The sequence below is a fragment of the Phyllostomus discolor genome, chromosome 6 (assembly GCF_004126475.2).
Source record: "Phyllostomus discolor isolate MPI-MPIP mPhyDis1 chromosome 6, mPhyDis1.pri.v3, whole genome shotgun sequence".
NCBI lineage: Eukaryota > Metazoa > Chordata > Mammalia > Chiroptera > Phyllostomidae > Phyllostomus > Phyllostomus discolor.
This window is the reverse complement of record NC_040908.2, coordinates 144051448-144070804: the sequence shown is the minus strand read 5'-3', so window position 1 is coordinate 144070804 and position 19357 is coordinate 144051448. Positions and strand designations below refer to the sequence as shown.

Below are 19357 nucleotides of genomic sequence, written 5' to 3'. Positions count from 1 at the left end.
GGCTAACTTTCTCACGTGGAAGGGAAAAATTATTGCAATGCCCTTTAGCTAAGTACACTCACTTCAGCCTTTATGGATGGCAGTGGTCACGTGCCCCCCTCTTCAGGAGGAAGAGAGCTTGAAACAATCACACAGCAGAACCCCCTGAGACTGGGGGGTGGGTTGCTATCTGGTAGTAGGGCACAGGGAGTACCTGTAAAACTTTGTTTTCCTTTTTATGTTTTTTAAAGGAGAAGGGTTTTTAAGGAAGTTACCTTCCTGCCAAAAAACTGAGGTAGTCTAACCTCCTTTTCAGCTCACCCATCACTGCTGTAGCAGAAGGGGATGACTAATGCGCCTGAGTCTCAGCAGACTTGTAGGGCACGACAGGAGGCAGTTTTGCAGAAGGCACACTCCAGGTAACAGGGCCTCTACCGTTTAGCATTCGAATTGGGTGGATGCAGGGGTAAAAAGTGCAGGCAGAATTATGCAGACATGGTGCTTTCTAGTAAATGTTTAGCAAATGTTGATACAGAACTGAGAATTACCTGAAGTTTATTCCCCTTATCCAAAGTATCCAGGGAAGTCACTGATTTGAAATAGAGCAGGGTAATTTTATATGTGAGCTATCATGAGACCAATAAAAGAATGTAGAAATGACATATAACCAGGCACTGAAAGAAATTGGATCTGGCCAGGATAAGAACTAGGGTATAATTGGATTTGTGTGTTATTTTCTTGCGTGTATGGGAGTGGGGAGGGGAAAGAGAGAGAGACATTATGTAAGCTGTTAAAGTGTGTTGAATAAAGTTTTGGCCTCTATAAAACGTGGTCTGTACCATGGATGGCTCAGCCATCTAGGCTAATACTTTACTGTTTTTTATAAAGTTGGGATTAAAGAACTTGTTCCTAATGGCTACCCAAACTGGGTGAGGAGTCATAACTATAGTCATGATGGTTTGGTGTCCGGATTTCAGGAGAGGTGGTACCTGGGTGATGCATTCCTACCTGGCTTTATCAGTCCTTATACAACTGTGAAGTAGGGAGGTACAAGCTTCAACGACTTTAGGAAAATCCAGGTCACCTTATAAATGCAGTGTCCACCGGGGAATTATCTTCTTGTTCATTTGGCATTCTGACTCATCTTCCTCACCTTCATACCTCTCTTTATTTAAAAAAAAGGAAAAAATCTGTTCCTGCCCTCACCAGCATGGCTTGGTGGGTTGGGTGTCGTTCCTCAAAGTGAAAGATCGCTGGTTCAATTCCTGGTCAGGGCACATGCCTGGCTTGCGGGCCAGGTCCTGGGTTAGGGGTGTGCAAGAAGAAACTGATCAATGCATCTCTCATACATGATATTTTTCTGCCTCTCTTACTTCCTTATTTCCCCTCTCTATAAATAAATAAATAAATAAATAAGAATATTTCTTAAAAATCTTAACTCTCATACTGATATACAGTGTACACTTTCTAAAAATTTTATTTAACTCAATAAATGAGGGAACCAGCACATCTGTTATAATAGGTTTGTAGGAAAACCTTTATGTGGAATAAAAGAATGTTGAAATGGATTTACAAATGGATACAAAACTGGAGGGGAAGTCAGTTGAACCCCCAGTGAACAGAATTCATTTGCAGGCATAGATAAGAATTATTTCCATGGCTTCACTTATCTAAGTTACAAAGTTGTAAACTAGTTCAAAGGATCAGGTCTGTGTCCCTTTGGGACCAGATAGCACCAGAGGTTTCAGCCTTCCAGTAAAAGAATGCTCATTCCAAAGTCTTAAAATGTTCCCCAAATATCCGAGAAACCCTATTGCATAGTAAAAGGCAGGGAATTATGGTTTAGACAGGCTCGAAATCCACAATCCTAAGCTTATTAGGTGACTTGGAGCAAAATTTGGAGAATATGAAACAAAGAAGACACATACACACACACCACAGAGCGATCTTGAGGGGATTAAATGTGATAATAGAGGAAAAGCTCCCGGCACATGGTAGACGCAGCTACTTGGGTATGATTATTAGTAGTAAAGTGTGTCACATACATTGTTGCTTAATAAATGTTGAGTGACAAAATCAGGAGCAGACACACTTTTTCCTGTAGAGGTCTGGATAGTAAATACTGTGGGCTTCTCAGGCTCTATTGTGGAACCTGTTAGAACTCACACTGCTGCTGTCGCTCCAAAGCAGCCATAGACAGTATTCAAATGAATGTGGTTGTGCTTTCTTTCTACAAACATGCATTGGGCCTGAGGGTTCGTTGGCTGACCCCTGGACTCAGTGATTAAGACAGGATGGCTAATTGAAAAGCCTGAGGTAGAGAACTAATTTACACTCATATCTACCGGTAGACCTTTGTGGTGTCACTCAACAGGGAACCCTGGGCAGAGTTTGACCACTGCTGATCAGAAGCTGTACAGGGTATTTCCTCTTGTCATTGTTCAAAGTCAGTCGACCATGGGAATTGTAGTCAGACGTGATTCTCTTTTCACCCACATACTAGCCAGTGATCACGGGTCACCTGCCAAGTCTGTACCTTGGATACACCAAAACGGCAATAATTATGGCTGAGTATAAACCAGGAAATACTCCGCCAAGGTGGGTAAGTGTTCATTCCCAGAGATGGGAGAGAGTAGTTCTACATGGGTTCTTCTATTGTGTGGGCACTATGTAATTTTTATGGTTGAATAGTGGGCAAGCTATTTCAGCAAGGGAGAAAGATGTAGGGTAAAATGGTTCTCTTTATTGTCACGAAACAGTCTCCAGAGTAACATACATTGAGTCTGAAAATTATTGTACTGGGTTAATTCTGCAAGGCCATTTGATGCTGGCAGCATGTTAAGTGGCCTTACAAATAAGCATTTGTCTTGAAATGTACTTCCACGATGTTCCATTGGTAGCTAAAAGTGGTCTTTTTGCCTTAGGCATGACTGAGTTTTTGAGAGTTAAGTCAATCAGCTCCACCCAAAGTTGGAAAAAAAAATTACAGACCATTAAAACCCAACTGAAATGGGCACACACTCTAAAGAAGCCCCATTAGCCATGCAAATATGAAGTTACCTGCACTTCTGATAAGCACAATTAACTAAACAATGAATGCCATTAACAACTACTTGTGAGGCATTAAGCCTTGGAAAACTTGGCTTTCGTGGGTTGGAAAGGTGGAGAAAAACAGTAGAACGCGTTCTCCTTTGACGAAGTTTTAATACAAAAAGATCTTATGTAATCAGACAGAATATCTTCTCATGAATGTACCCCCCCAACATTTAAAATACTAAATGCTTGTGTTTTGATGTCCTTAAGGTTCTTTGGACTGAACTGAGCCAGATGAAGACATGTTTTCGTGTAACAGTGTTAAAAAACTCCACATTTTGTTACTGAATTTGTCATTGTAATTATGGACTTAAAAAACCTGTGTGCGGACAGAACCTGCTCTTACATCCGGGTGTGTTGGGGGTCGTAGGGGGCAGTGCCGCTGGAGGATGGCAGACAGAGCCTCTAGCCCCGCACCTGTGCCAATGTGCTTGCTCTTTGCGAGTGTCAGTTTCCTTATCTGTAAATGGAGAAAGACAGGGCCTACTTGTTGTCAGGTGAATGAAAACAGCCCTTGTAAAGGTATGACACAGTCCTTTGGAAAACAGTTGTTGTTTTCAGGCAAAAACCATTCTGTGTCATTGTCTGATGTTTTAGTCGGTTCAGGCTGCTATAACACATACTGTACACTGGCTGGCTTGAACAACAGTTTTCAAAGTTCTGGAGGCTGGGAGGTTCATGATCAAGGTGCCAGGCAATTTGGTTCCCGGTGGGATCCCCCTTCTTGGTTTGTTAGATGGCCACCTTCCTGCCCTGTCCTTGTAGGGTTGAGACAGAGATCATCTTTCTTGTCTCTTTTCTAAGGCCACTGATCCCATGTGTAAGAGCTCCACCCCCATGGCCTTATTACCTCCCCAAGGCTCCACCTCCCAGCACTGTAGCATGGGGATGGGGCAGGGAATTTGGGCTTCAGCAAAGTAATTTTAGGGGAAGACACAGACATTCAGTTCGTAACACCAAAGCAATGATAAAAATGGGGATAGGATGGAGTTCCAGGAGACTTAATAGTGCAGGATGCTCATTTTTGATGACTCCCATCCTCATTTACAGTATACTCACGGTTTCTATTGCCTTTCTTTATATCCTCTCCTTTCCATTTTCATTTTCACCGGGCTTGACTTTATCATCATATGCCTAGATTTTTGTAGTTAATTTCCAGCCAGCGTCCTTTCCTTTAGTGCCCCCCCCCCCTACCATCACCCTCACACCCTGCGTGGAGCCACAGAGGTTTTCCTGAAAGCCGGCTTTCTCTGTGGGCCCCCACACCTTTCAGTGGGTGAAGGAGGAGGATGTTTTTCACGGCCTCCAGGGCTGGTTCAGGCCCCACAGTGTGGCTTTCTGTGGTCTGGCCCCAGTCCCTTGAGCTTTTCAAACCTTCCACTGCTCACTGTCACAGGACTCTGCTCCAGCCACGCCTCTTCACTCACAAGTCCCTAAATGTGCTGAATGCTTCCCTATCCCCTTGCAGTGTGTTGCCTAAACAGCTCTTCCTTTCTTGCCCGCTTTCCCAAGCCCAGTGCTTGTTGAAATCCCAGTTCAAGTTCCAGCTTCAGGCCGCTCTCATGCCTCCTCTTTCAGAGCCTGAGATCCTTTGTCCGCGGCATTTGAAATTGACACACTACCTTGCGTTCTGCGCCCTGTCTAATGTCCCCTGTTCTTCCCAGCCCTCAAAGCAATGCCAGGCATTTTCTCCTTTACCCCACAGCACCTCACACATCCTTTATTGTGACACTTAGCACGTTGTTTCGTAAGTCATTTGTTTACATGTCGTAGGGGCCGTCTCTGACTTGTTTACAACTGTCTCCCTAGCACCTAGCACAAGCTATGGTTCACTGAAGGTGCTTAATAGGGACTTGTGAAATGACTAAATGACTGAGCAGAAACAAGGCATGCCAGTAAGCATTTGTTGGCTAATGAACTGACAGATGAACTGCAGAATCCTTGAAGGAACCACCCTGGTTGCTTCTTTGTCCCCTCAGAACCTACTGTGGCACTTGGCACCCGGATAGGGGCTTAAGAAATGGTGTTGACTGACTGACTGACTGACTGTGTGGGGTCACACATGCAGTACAGTGTCACATAGCTTCTTTTCTCACCTGCAAGGCCAGTGCTCAGATATGCAAGCCGACTAAGTCGATTGCCAGGTGAAAAGCCTGGGAAACATTGAAGCCTGGACAGTCCATCTCCAGTGGGATGTTTATGACCCAAAAACATGCCATCTGAGAGGCCCACGTGGCTCACACAGTAGCTAGCTTGACGGACAGGAAACCACCTCAAATGGAAGGAGTACAAGGACCACGAATTCATATCGTATGCAGTGCTCCAAGAATTAAATTGTTACCACTTAATATGCATTGAATGTCAGCACTGTACTTTTGTACTAGGAAAAAATAGACGAGACACACTCCGTGCAGCGGGTTTTGTTAGCTGTAATTAGTGATAGAACAGTGTTGATACAGCAGTTCAGCAGTTAAAGCAAAGCAGTGCCCTTGGTATAAATGTGAGTGTATTTCTACATCTGGTTCTGTTACGCTTACTGACTGGGTTTCAGCACCGTTTTTGTTCTGGGGCTTAAGGGCTAAGCTGGGAGAATTTCACCAGCTCTCAGTTTTAGGAGAAAAGAGACCCGCCCTGTTTCTGAAACAACTAGCTAAATCGAGTATTTTTAAATTTTTGTTTTATTGTGGTAGCTGGAATTTTGGCTTCTTTGTTCTCTTTTACAGTAGACATACCTGGGAGCTCCCGCTATCGTCCCAAGTTGAAGTTCCACATCTTTTTACATATCGTCTAGCTAATTCTGATTGTAGTTGGATAGAACCGAATTGCATTTATCTTTGCATTGTCTGGAAAACAGAAAATAAAATTGCAGGCAAAAAACAAGTTTTAAGCTACGTCGGAGACTGAATTGTTTCTAAAGCCTTGTAGAAATTAATAGTGTCATAGGAACCATGCCGCCAGTTCTGGGGATTATTGGGTTCTGCCCGTCTCTTCACACTTGAGGACCAGGCTAGAAGAGGGGAAGTGACTTCCCCGGGGTCACACAGCTGATCGGCGACCAGTGTAGCCAGAGTGCAGGACGCCCCGTGGGTTCCACAAGCAGGGCTCTTTTATTTTTTCTTTTTTTCTTTTTTTTTTTTAAGAGAGAGAGAGAGAAACATCAATGTGTGGCTGCTGGGGCCGTGGCCTGCAACCCAGGCATGTGCCCTGGCTGGGAATCGAACCTGCGATGCTTTGGTTCACAGCCTGCACTCAATCCACTGAGCCATGCCAGCCAGGGCTAGCAGGGCTCTTTTCAATGAGGTTTTTCTGTTAACCGGAGTCATTGCTCCAGAGACACCAGCCTTTGGAGACACATGCAGTCAGTCTGCTCATGTGCCTGGACATCCTCGAGAATGAGGAACGCTTTTGGCCTTTCCCAGTCTTCTAAAAATCAAATTTTATGGTGCTCACTCCCTCAGCGAACTGTAATAGGCAGTTTTTTTGAGGTTTTAAGAGACTCGATTCAGTGTTGAGGGCTAAATTTATGGATAAACTCAGATTTTTTTGACAATGAATTCCACTCGTTTTGAGCAGTCTCTCCAGATATTATTAACGGCTACAGGAGTTTAGGTGATTGATTTGCTGGCATTTTATAACGTTTATCATTTTATTTCTCCAAGTGCTCGCATATTTTTAGCTTCCAAAGTTCAGTGGGTGGGAAGGGAAGGGAAGGGGAAGTTAGAAAACCCGAGTGCTAGTTCCTTCCGCGGGCAAACCTTAAACAGAATTTTAATACTTACATATTTATTTTAATGTGTGGTTGAAAAATGCAACCAGCATGTATCTAATTCTTGACTTCATGATACTATTATTTAGGATAAAACTAAAAAAAAACACTGTAAGACACAACAAAAAGTAAGTAGTTGTACACACGAGTAAGGCAGAAACCGTGACGAGGATACTCAAAAGACATGAAACATGGGTTAGATAATCTCTAAGGTCTCTTTCCAATCTAAAAAGTCTGTGATTCAACTACTAATTTAAGCCTGGTGTTTGTTTATTCATTGTGTGGCTTGTGGGTTTTGTACATCTTTGTCAAACAATATGTCTGGAGTGGATGATGTAGCATCACAAACAGCATTAGCTTTCATGCTGTGTAAATTTTGGGGGGTAAAAATGAAAGCTTTAATGTCACATGGAAAACTTTTTAGAGATGAAGTCAGTGGAATGCATAAGCACAACACGATTTTCAAGCGAGGGGGGGATGGTGAATACATTCAGATCCCTTTAAAATGCTTCGTAAGGGTTATATTCTATTCTGACACTGAATTAGTAGACTAATTGTGTACACGAGGCTTTTACAGTGCACATGGCCTAAAAAAAGAAACCTATGTCATAATAAACCACATGATAGCAGTTTTTCTGAAGATCTAGCAGTGGAACTTGCAACGCTGTATTAATTTGTTAGTGGACAAAAAAATAACACATGTGGCCAGGAGAGGATTCCATAGTGTAAGCAATAATATTACCATATTATTTTTTTTATGGGTAAAAACCTCTCATGTGCCAAGACTGAATAAACAAGAATGGTTTATTTGTTTGAATTTTCAGTGACAAATGTAAACATTTGACCATCAGGTTTCAAGAGCGAGATTTGAGGCTTGGCACAAAACCCAGAGACTTAATTAGAACACGGGTTAAGATGATAGCTCTGGCCTCTAGGAAAGCCCACCCGTGTGTCCAGCGCTGCCATTCCTGCCAGCGTTTGTCTTTGATCAACAGTGCACTGGTCCACAAGGTCACGCAGCCCATGAATTCTGACACTGCAGACGGAGGGGTCCCGACCCACTGGACCATACCCAGGCAGTGATCATCGGGCTTCCCAGGGCTTCCCAGGGCGCGTGGAGTCCTGCCACACAAGGAAAAACTGAAGAATCCGTGACTCCTCACATTGAGGACAGAAACTTTCAAGGGATTAGAATCCTCGGCTATTTGAAGGACTCTCAAATGGAAGAGGGGCTGAATTCTTCTTCTTCATTTCAGAACTAGGATTAAGAAGGGAGTGACAGGGAGGAAACAAATGTTATGACTGAGTGTGGTTGACGCGCCCAGTACTGTGCCAGGCAGCGTGTACTGGGAACTTAAAATTCTCGCAGAGACCCTGTGTGGTAGCTGTTAGGGTCTCCTTGTGCAGAAGAAGAGATGGAGGTCAGAGAAACTAAAGGATGTTACTAATAATAGTAGTAAAAGTACTACTGATTAGTCAAACAAACAAATAAAAACCAACAACATTTATTGAGTATCTACTGTGTGTCAGACACGGTTCTACATGCTTTGAACAATTTACCCCTTTTCATCCTCACAGTAGTCTTATGAGATGGGTACTATTTTTATACCCATTTTACTGGTGAGGAAACCAAGGCACAGGAGTTAGGCACCTTGCTTGGTATCACACCGTTGGTAAGTGTGGAGTGGGATTCAGAGCCAGACAGTCTGGCCGTGTGGCTGAAAGTGCTTTATCCTCACGTCTTTCTGCATCTCTACTTTCTGAGCATGTACTATGTGCCAGAGCCAGTGCTTGACAGTTTAGATCCTCGGAGCAATTTAGCAGATTAGGCATTATTATTCCCATCCTACAAATGAGGGAAAAAAATGAACACCAAAAGAATGAAATAACTTGTCCAAAGTGAGTAACTCAGCCAAAATTGTTACTCAGTTTTCAGGCTCTAGGCCAAGTCTCCTTGGACCATGCTCAGCTTTCTCAGAGGTGCAGGCTCTGAGTCCAAATGTTTCTAGCAAGGAGAGCTATCAAAACCCAGAATGGGCTGCCCCGGGGGAGGGCAGGGGATGCGGGAGCTCCCCTTCTGGGGAAATCTTGGAAAGAAAGTTGTATGTCAGTTAGGCAGGGAGGTGGGGAGGGTTCCAGCTTTATGCAAAGCATTGAACCCAGTGCCCCCTAAGGTTTTGTCCAGCTCTGGGGTTTTGTGATGCTATGTTTTCTTCTCATCTTCCCATGTCATCTTGTTTCCTCCTGGGTGTACTCAGATGTATGTGCAGATCTCATTCTGATATTTGAATCTGGCTGTGGGGGCTAGAGCGCCTTGGTAAGAGACTCCCTTGCTGGGATATTTGACATGATGCCTTGGGGGAAATGTTAGGTCATTTGAGAAGTCTGCAGCATAAACAGTAAGCAGTCAAGTTGTTAACTCAGAGGGAAAATGGAGTGTGAGCGTCTTCACACAATGTGAACAGGTAGGTGTTCCAAGAGCAGTCAGGCTGTCCCTTACCCGCGCTTTTCCAGTGAAATGTTTGTATGTCTTGACTTTTCAAAGTGTTTACCACATGCCCAGTTTGGAACTAGTAGTTTCCCTGGGATTGTCTGAACTTTAATTGTATCCACTACAACTCACCTGCTCCACTAGACGTCTTATTTCCAGCTTTGAATGGCTTTGGGTGGACATGCTTCCCTCGTATGACCCCCAGGTGATATTTGTCATGTTATCCTGCAGCACGGCGCTGAGGTGCTGCACTGTCTAGTCTTCTTGTACTTGGTCCTGTGGTAACAAAGGACGTCAGTGTTTCTGGGTCTGGGGGTGTCTGTAAATTCCACATTTGCACCTTCATACCTGCCCTTCCCCAATCCACTACCTAAATCGGCTCTTCATCCCTCTCTCAAATGCGTACCAAATTGTTTGTCTTTGGTGACATCAAGTTAGTGGTGGCAGTGGGTGAGCTTTCTGCCATTATTTTTGGGTACTCTGACTCATTATTTTGTTTCAGCTCAGAGCTGAGAGAAGACACATTTTCTCCCTATTTTCTGTCTCCTCTTTTTCTATTCCTTGGCCTTTATTTCATGTTAATTCTGTTGGACATTTAAATGTTTCTCTGGATGAGGTGGTAGGGTGGGGAAGGAGGTTGCAACCATTCAAAAATTGACGTATTTCAGTTGCCTTGGGAAGTTATTGTCCAATATGGAGCTGAGATGGGAAACACATTTATGTACCATGTGATGATTTGCTTTACGTTGAGTAGATTCATAGAACAGGGCCTGTTCACAGTGAAGGGTTTAATCTGTACTACTTTCTGTTTGATCAATTGCAAGTGATGACTATGATGTCCCTTTGGTGGATTTGGATGGGATCATAATATGATCTCACCTTTAACTGGAACATAATCAACAAAAGAAAAAAGCAAACAAAATATAACCAGAGAAATTGAAATTAAGAACAATCTAATAATAGCCAGAGGCGAGGGGGGAGGGGACAATGGGGAGAAGGGTTTTCAGGAACTGCTATAGAGGACACATGGACAAAACCAAGGGGGAGGGTGGAAGCAAGGGAGGGAGGTGGGTTTGGGGTCCGGGGCTGGGGGTGGTGGGGAAAAATGCAGACAACTGTAATTGAACAACAATAAAATAAAATAAAAGAATTTGATGCAGTACTTGTACCTGTAGTTTAGCAGAGTTATTGAAATGAAGAAATGGGGATTGTTATTACTAGGATGAAAAATTGAAAATAAAGACATATACAATGTTGAATGTATTCATACGTCTGAAGTCCAGTGGTTAATTTTTTAAATTTTCATTCACATGTGGGTGTATAAAGTATAAATGTGCATAGTCCCATTTCAGTGAGCGTCTTAGCTTGAGGTCTAGGAATAAATATCCCCTATCACTTTCAGAGGGTGACAGTCCTTTGCAGCAGGGCACAGCCGTTCATTCTCTGAGTAAACTACTTTTAGGAGACAGGAGATGCTGATAAGATTAGAACCACTGAGACTGATTGTAAAAGAGTTTCAGTAATGGGAAAGAAGATACCAAACTTTTTCATATATTTAAAAAAGTCAACATTGGATATAATCAGGAGGGTTTCCAGGTTACTCATGAGATCTCAGTGGATTAGTCAATTTTCTCCATGGTAACAGCATTATGAATTTCTAACCTTCACAGGGAAAATATATTAGTTTTTTTTGCAGAAGGTAAACTTTCCTTTGGGGTTTCCATTTGGATCCACTGTGTTAACCAGTTCACAGTGCCCCCCTCTCTCCTTCCTCCGTTTTGTCTTCTTCAAGCTCTTTTCGCTTTCTTACTTTCCTTCTCTGTCAAAGATAACATAAAATTAAGAAGATTAACAGTGAAAGATATGCAAGGCCAACCAAGTTGTATACTGATGTCTTTGTTTTCCTCACTACAGTTGCAATGTTAAAAAGTGGGAAAAGGAAAGAAAAATTAAACCAAGCCTGTAGAGGCGAGTTGTATAGGGAATGTTATGTTGAGCTTTTGGTGTGTTTCCTGCTGCATGTTAACCGTCAAGAGTGGGACTGTAATATGAAATACTGTTCCTTATTTAACGTTTCAGACTGTGATCTCTGCACTGTGTGTTTGCTTCTCTTGTGACCTTTTCTTTGCATTTATAACTCCTTCTCTTCACCCATACTCCAAAGTAAGTGTGCATTCCCACAGAAAAATTAAAGGAAGCTGTCAGTGGAGAGTTAATGCAGTTAAAACATCCTCAGCTCTGCTACCAGCCCCTTAAATAATTAAAACTGTATGCTTGAAGAGTCAGATTTGCATTTCTGCACCACGTTTATTTAGCACACTTTGTTACACTCAATTAAATGAGAATGTTCTGTTTCATTTTCTTTGCTTTGGGTTGATCATTTTGCCTTTTGATTCTTATGCCCTAGTGTAATTTCACAGTGCTTAGGTCTCTAAAACTATACATATATTAATGCATATGTGTGTCCATAGACACCCATTAACAGGCGCGCTGTTTGTACTACAGAGAATCTTTGCCCGAGGCATTTGGGCATTCCAAGTAACCTAAGGTGTAACTGGGATGGCAGCTAATTCATTGTGGTAAAGATGGAGCTTGACAGACTTTTTTTTAGCATCCAGCGCTTTTTTTTTAAAGCTCTGTTATTTTAGCATCCCCTTCCCTCCCCACAGTTTGATTTGAGAATTGCTTATCAAAAACAAGAAGATACAGGTGTCGAATGGTTCTGGAAAGGAGACTAAGTATTAGTGCTGCCTAGTATGTCTCTCCACATCTCAGTCGGCAACACATGTGCCCTATTCTTCCTAAATTAGTTCATTGCCCGACTTGTGCATGTTCAAGAAGGAATAAATTAGTTATTCCTCTCCTAATGAGTAGTGGGATCAATTGCAGCAAGATGAGAGACAAAATAGCATAATTTTGCTTCCCCAGTTGGGGTTCAATATCCCTAAACTTCACCATTAATCACTCTATCAGTTTCCTGGGTTATTTCTGACTCTACATGTAAGATATTCTTTGTAATTTTCGTACCAGGTAAGTAAGACTTTTAGAATTTTCCCATTGGGATTGTAGATGGGTGATGCTGTCTCCTTTGTACCCCAAAGTGTCCCTTGTTACCACGAACGGTCCCTCCTGCCTTTGCATCAGTTGGTCTGGGTGCGTTCACAGATGACAATCAATATGTATGTGCGATGACGATTACGAGGGTTCTAATATATTTAACTGTTATGGGATCTGTTATGTCTACTTTAGGGTCGACCCCATCCCATATGACACTCCAAAACCAGCGGGCCACACGCGGTTTGTCTGCATCTCAGACACACACTCCAGAACAGATGGTATCCAGATGCCTTATGGGGACATCCTTCTCCACACAGGCGATTTCACCGAGCTGGGACTGCCCTCAGAGGTTAAGAAGTTTAATGACTGGTTAGGTAAGGAATGATTGCGTTCTGGCGCCCCCAATTAACCTTTCCCGTCCGAGTGTCACTCACCGCGTCCTAATTGAATTAGAGCACTTGGAAGCCAGCTCAGCCATTTCTCGTATGATATGCCGTGGTGTCTAGCTTTAATCCAATTCTGTTAATTAAAGATGAATTTTTAGATATTTAATTTTACTGTGCATCCTTTCCGAGCCTGGCCCTGGCGGCTCTGGGGCAGAGGGACGGAAAGCTTTGAAACCGATCTCATCTGCCCGTTCTGCTTTAATGAGGGCACTCATTGGCACACACGAGACCTAGAATCGTATTTTTAATTCATTGGCTCTGCAGTCTTTCCCAGATATTATAAGCAAAGAGGTACAATTGACCTACTGGTAAGAGAACATTTCTAAGAAATGAAGGAATGTGTAAAAGTCCTTTGAAGGGAAGGTCCTAGCACTCTGTTGATTGAGAACAGCTTTTCTAAGTGAACCAGAGGGGGTCCTAAAACCCCTGGAAATATAAAATGGCCCACGGTAACACTGCAGAAACTTGGAACATGAAACCCCCTGATACACTGTGAAAAGTGTAACGGCAGCTTTGTGGTTATTGTTAGAGATACCCCACAGGTTAGGGTTGTGGGAGTATCTCAACTCCTGGGTCAGGAATTGCCAGATACTAACTAATACTTACAAGGCAGTCACTGCCAAAGATTAATATTACAAGTTATGTGTAGCTAGATTAGATGGCGGATCTTTTTAAGAATACTTGTAGGTGAAGAAAAGAAGTGCGAGGGTTCTGAGATACAAGAATCTCTAGAGATGCTAAAGAATTATATAGTAAAAAGCAGAAATGACTCTGGAAAAATAATGTCATGAATAATTTGTCAGCCAACAAAAATTATGCAGCAATTTAGGCATAAATTTTAAAATAATTGGTCAAATGTATATGTTAATGAATAATAATAGTAACTAAAAAAGTAAAATATTAAAAAAGCCAATAAATCTAGCTAGTAATGTACAGTAACATATTTTGAGATTTCCTGCGACCTTGGACATCAAGCCACATCTTATATAGTTGACATCAGAGCACATACCTGTTCTTGTACTTTTGGTTATTTTAATTTAATAATACCTGTAAGATTTCAAATGATTTTTGGTTAATTTTCACATTTATCTTTTTTAATAGCAACGTGGCATGTGCATTGTTCTGTTTCTATTTAATAAAACTTCCCTGTAACAAAAACATTTAAATCAATAACAGTTTTTCCTCTGCTAGCTAGCACTGAAATGTACATTTTTGTTTGTATATGTCTTTCTGCTTCCATTGACTAACCTCTTAGGGTAAAACATGGTATTAGTTAAATTTCTAAGCCAAGGCTATGAAACCTTGTCTGGTTCTTGCTGTCTGCTGGCCCCTTGCTTTCTGAGGGGGTCGTGGCCGGGTACGTCATTAACAGTAATGAGTATACCAGTTTTACCACGGTCTTGGCAGCATTGGATATTGGAACTTTATATTTTGTGCTGGTTTCATAGGTATTCAATCATCTCATTGAAAACAGCAAGATAGCTCAAATATCATTCAGCATAATCTCATTTTTACAGATGACTCAGAGATGCAGAGAAGTGAAGTGACTTTCTCAGAGTCTCCTTGTGGCAGAAGCTGGGTGCATAATCCGCAGCTTTTTACTTCTCGTTTGCCTCCGCAAATGTTGCTTTCGAGTATTGTTATCTCTTCATTTTAGCAACTTTTATTTATGAGCTATTAGCAGGCAGAATTATTTGGGGTTGAATTTTGACAGTTATAAAGTGTTCCTTGACAACTGAATCTCAACACAGAGATGATGTAGCTGCGTTGACAATGTTGATTTGTGAAGAAATAGAACCACACTGCGAGTAGTGCTCACAGAAATCCCAGACAAGATAGATCTTGGTTATAATCTTGTTTAGCCGCTGACCTTGGGCAACTGAGTTAACCTCTCTTTTCCCCTTGGTTTCCCTGTTCAGAACTAAGGATTAATGCTCCCCGTCTTTCTCTGTTGTTGTGCAGATTAATCAGCATGTGATTGCTGCTAGTAAGTTTTTGTGGGCCATTAATAACTGAATGGGGAATGTGGTGAATGAACCATCTACAGATACTTAAAGGGTAAAAACAAGAAGAGGTCAGAAGAATTATTTAGTAGGTTAGAAGTAAACACTGAGAGGTTTTACAAGGGAAAGTACTTCATAAGTGGAAATGTGCCGTAACTAAGGAAATGAAATGATAAGGAAATAAAATGCTGAGGTCCAGATGCCCGGTCAGTTCCCATTGCCTCTCTCATCTCCTGAGGCAGGAGAAAGAAGGCTCCGCTGGGGCTGCAGAATGTGAGGGCAAAGGAAGGGAGCCCACTGGGAAGTGGATGCCAAGGAGCTGGGATCCCATAAGGAAGGCCCAGAATAGTTCAGTTGCCCTGGCAACCTCATGGTGCTCTGAGGTGAGACGTGGTGTATGATTACACTCCACATACTGGCTCAATGGGAACCTCTCACCTGAAACAAGTACTTCGAGCAACCGCTGCCGGATGGGCTAGCAGTGGGGAATTAAGGACCAGATCAGTCTAGGACTTATGTGTAACAGGGCATCCACCTCTTATCCAGCATGGGTCCTCAGATTTGGCAGGTCCTGAGAGTCCAATGCACCTGTAACATTTCCATCTTTCTACTCGATCTAGACTGCCCTGATTATTGGAAACAACCTGACCATCCCCCAAGCTCTTGCACTCTCCCAACAGGCTAATAATCTGTTTGTACTACAGACCAGGCACTCATCCACCCCTACAACACCCCTCTGAGGCTGCTCATGCTTTTCCCAGCTTTATAGATGAAGGCCCTGAAGGTCCGTTGGGTTCCCTTACCCAAGATCATTTAGCAGATAGGAAACTCAAAGGGGCTAAAACATCCACCACAGTGCACTTCACTAGTAAACCTGGGGCTGTCTTACCCCAAAGCACAAGCCCTTTTCCTTTACCAACCTGTGATGATATGACTGGGCTTATGGCAGCTGGGAAGCTCATAGATTTTAGGCTTGAACTAAATGTGGTAGCTTCCACCAGCGTCATAAGGCAGCTGAGTAGCTGTCTGACCATGTGCTATTATTTGAAAGATGGATTCAAGTCCTGCCTGTCTTGAATCTCACCCTCACCTACCAGCTGCAGGGCCTGAGCGTTCCAACACGAGTTCCCTGTTGGTTCAGAGAGGATGGGTGCTGGTTAACGTGAACAAATGTCACCTGGCAGGTGTAGCACATGAAGTTATTAATACAAAGTAATTTATGAGGTAAGCGAGCACAGCACAGGGCCATAAGAAGATAGAACTCAAACTAGATTCAGAGAGAGGAGGGAAAAGGAGTGTAGCATATAATGGTTAGGAGCAGCTGGGAAGAGCCAGCTCTAAATTCCGTACCTTTGACAAATTGCTTACTATTCTGAGCCTTGATTTCGTCATTTGTAAAATGGGCCTAATAGTAATAATAATATTAATAATAATATACTCCACGGGTTGTTGTGAGGATATACTTTGTGATGAAGCTTGTGTCATTCTTAACACAGCCCTCGGCCTGTAGATGGCTTTCAACAAACACAGTGGAGGGAGACCACAGAGCCACTGTCATGGAATCCAAAAGGCAGAAACTGGAAGGTTCTGGCACCGTGGATTTAAAGAGAGATGTAGAGTGTCAGAGGGAGCACAGAAGGGTATAAGAACAGAGACTGAAAGGAAGTCTCCCTAACAATTACACTAATTGGACAGAATGTTAGGACAGGAGGAGGCTTGGAGGTCCCACTTCCAAATTCAGTAGGAGAAACTGAGACAGGAGAGATTAAATGAATTGTCCAGGGCCTCTCAGATAATGACCCCAGTCCAACTTGGATGGGAAGGGGACGTTGAACTAACATGTTTTTTGCCTGTGGGTGGTAGGGTCTACACACTGCACCCCTCCCCCCTCCCTCAATGACACGAATCCCTTAATGTAGTCCTCACAATAGCTTGTTAAGTGGGTATTAGCTTTTGATTTTACTTATGAGGAAACTGAGCCTTGGTGAAGTCAACTTACCTCAAGTTATGCAACTAGGAGGTGACCTCTGAATTTGAACTTAGGTCTGTCAGACTCCACTTCCCAAGTATGTTCTCTTATCTTTATTCCCAGTCTGGGGCCTGGAATCCCAGCAGAAGGGACCATATTTTGGGTAAAAAGGTGGGATCTTTGAATAACTGCCTCCTTTAACACATACGCTCCCACATAGGCGCACTCAGGGTCTAAAGTGCATGAATGTCATGCAAGAGCTGTTTCGTGGCACAGACTCCGTCCCAGAGTTGGCCAATGGGAGCGCGTTGTGAGGTCAGCCATTCTGTGTGGACCATTCCAATGGCTGTAAGTTACAACAAAGTAAATCTCCACAAAGAACACTGAAAACAACAGCCAGTCGCATTTGCTCCAAGGGATTATGACATTAGCATATCGTGGCACTCAGTTCCGTCCTTGAAATGAATAGCCCCTGCTGGGAGCCTGGGCAGCTCTCTCCCACTTGTGCACCCTTGAGTTACAAATAACCAGCATGGGCTAACAGCTGCTCTTGCCTCAGGGGCAGAGTCCTGGGAAAGAGGCTCAGGTACATCTTTCCCAAAGAGATACTTTTTAAAGTCATGGTTAAACCCTATAGTCCCATTCATCTGTGAGCTCAGACACGTTAGAGGCATGCCACGAACAGCCTTCGGTGAGCAGAACTGGGATCCCAGCCACTCAGCCATCGTAGTATTTTCTTTTTTATCTTGGCAAAAACACATGACAGTTATAGACTGGGCGTAAACATAAGCTTGTCAACTACAGATTACGTGCCAGTTAAAATGGGACTATTTTCATTGCTTTTTAGTAAATCCTGAACGGCAGTGCTTTCTAGCGTTGCCGATGTGCCTGCAGGTGCATTTTGTGAGGCCCCGGGCCTGTGTGGCCGACCTTCACTTCGCCTCTATGATCTTCCCGAGCCTCTCTGATGTTCTTCACTGTTACTCGTCCTCATCCCCGCTGTTCCCTCCAGAATGCTTTAGCTGGGCTTCTTCAGTCTTGCTCCTGTGCCCGTGGCTGCTACACAGATGAGGCTTAGCAAATGTCATTTGATTGAATATCCACTTTCTTATTTTCAGCTTCCATTTGCCCCTAAATTCTTCCCATTCCCCAAACGCACACGCCCTTCCACACTTGCCCTTTGCAAGCCCCACTTCTCAGAACGACCCTGCCCCTCCAGGAGAGCTCAGTCACCCTTTAGGCCTAAAGCTCTTTCACGGCTGGTTGCTTCCCTTAACGCGTCGGTCCCCTGTGTGAGCAGCCAGCCCTCCACGTGGTTGTTATGGGATTGTTTTTTATGTCAGTCCCGAACTAGACAACAGCGTGCTCCCGGTGGGTGCTGTCTGTACCCTCAGTTCTGAGTCAAGGGCCTGGAACAGGGTGATACTCACGAGTAGTTGTTGAATCTCTGAGTGAGTGAAGGAATGAATGAACATACAGGCACAAGAACTTTTTTCTGCCTCCTTTTGGCTCCAACATTAAAATTATGCATAAAATGTCTTATCCTCCTTTCTCTACTTTTCCCTTACCCTTTCTTCCTTTTCCTTTTCTCGTTGAAGCATTTATAATAGCCAGTTGGCTGTTATAATTTCTGTTTTGTTAAAGTACTGTTAGTAATTTCTATATACCGTGCAGGGGTACTTAAAAAGGATTTGTTGTTTTGTTTCCAATATTATAATTAAAACGACAGTGTTCTTGGGTGGCCTGTTCTTCCAGCCAAAAATTTATATATAACAATCTAGTGACCTAGTCAGTCAAAATCCCTTTTAACATAGCACCAGTGCCATGAACTTTCAGTTATGGTTTTTCTCCGGTCTTGGCTGTCATTTAATAGCTTTGAGCTTTAGTTTCTCCAGGCCTAAAAGGAAGAAAGAAAATGCTTCCAAGGAGAATCTCAAGAAAGGGACTATTTATATGTGTAGGAGCATCGTACGAGGCTGTGACCAACGTCCCAGATCCTAGACATACAGTCAAACGTACAAGTTTTGCCCCTTCCCACAGTGATACTGGGAGGCCGTATCCCCTTCCCGTGATTGTGCTCTTGGCCCACAGGTTTGGAGCTGGCTTTTGGGAAAGGCTTTGACAGCATGAGCTATTTATTTTACTCTTTTAATACCTGTCATACATGTTCATTCATGATAACTTAGCCAAGTAGAGATAAGTGAAAGAAGAAAACAAAATTGCCCCTGGCCAGAGATAACCACTGTTCACATTTAATGTGACTCTCTGTAGGATGTGTTCTATCTGTGTATGCACACCACACAGTTTGCCCAGTAGAGCTCTTATTGGAGTACCATTTTACAATCTCTCGTTCCTCCCAACAATATATCACAAACAGTTTTCTAAATCAATAAATATGGCTAAGAGACTTTTGCCCCCAAAGACTATTTTCAATATAAAAAAGATATGTATATGTCATAAGAATTTCAGTGTTTGACATGTGCAAAGTAGAAAATACGCAATCATCTAAAATCCTTTTCAGAGCAATTGCTGTTTGGTGAACAGCATTTGAGA

General features: G+C 43.0%; 1 protein-coding gene across 5 annotated transcripts in view; it reads left to right on the top strand.

Annotated features, from left to right (window-relative positions):
* MPPED2 (metallophosphoesterase domain containing 2) overlaps positions 1-19357 on the top strand; it is a 163441-nt gene that overhangs the window by 33919 nt on the left and 110165 nt on the right. For 4 of the 5 annotated variants that reach the window (XM_028515911.2, XM_036029170.1, XM_028515912.2 and 1 more), the window contains exon 3: positions 12579-12760. In XM_028515911.2, coding sequence (XP_028371712.1) covers positions 12579-12760 — 182 coding nt within the window. Of the gene's footprint in view, positions 1-4231; positions 4237-10571; positions 10583-12578; positions 12761-19357 lie in introns of those variants that run through there. The other variant, XM_036029171.1, reaches the window with a different exon arrangement.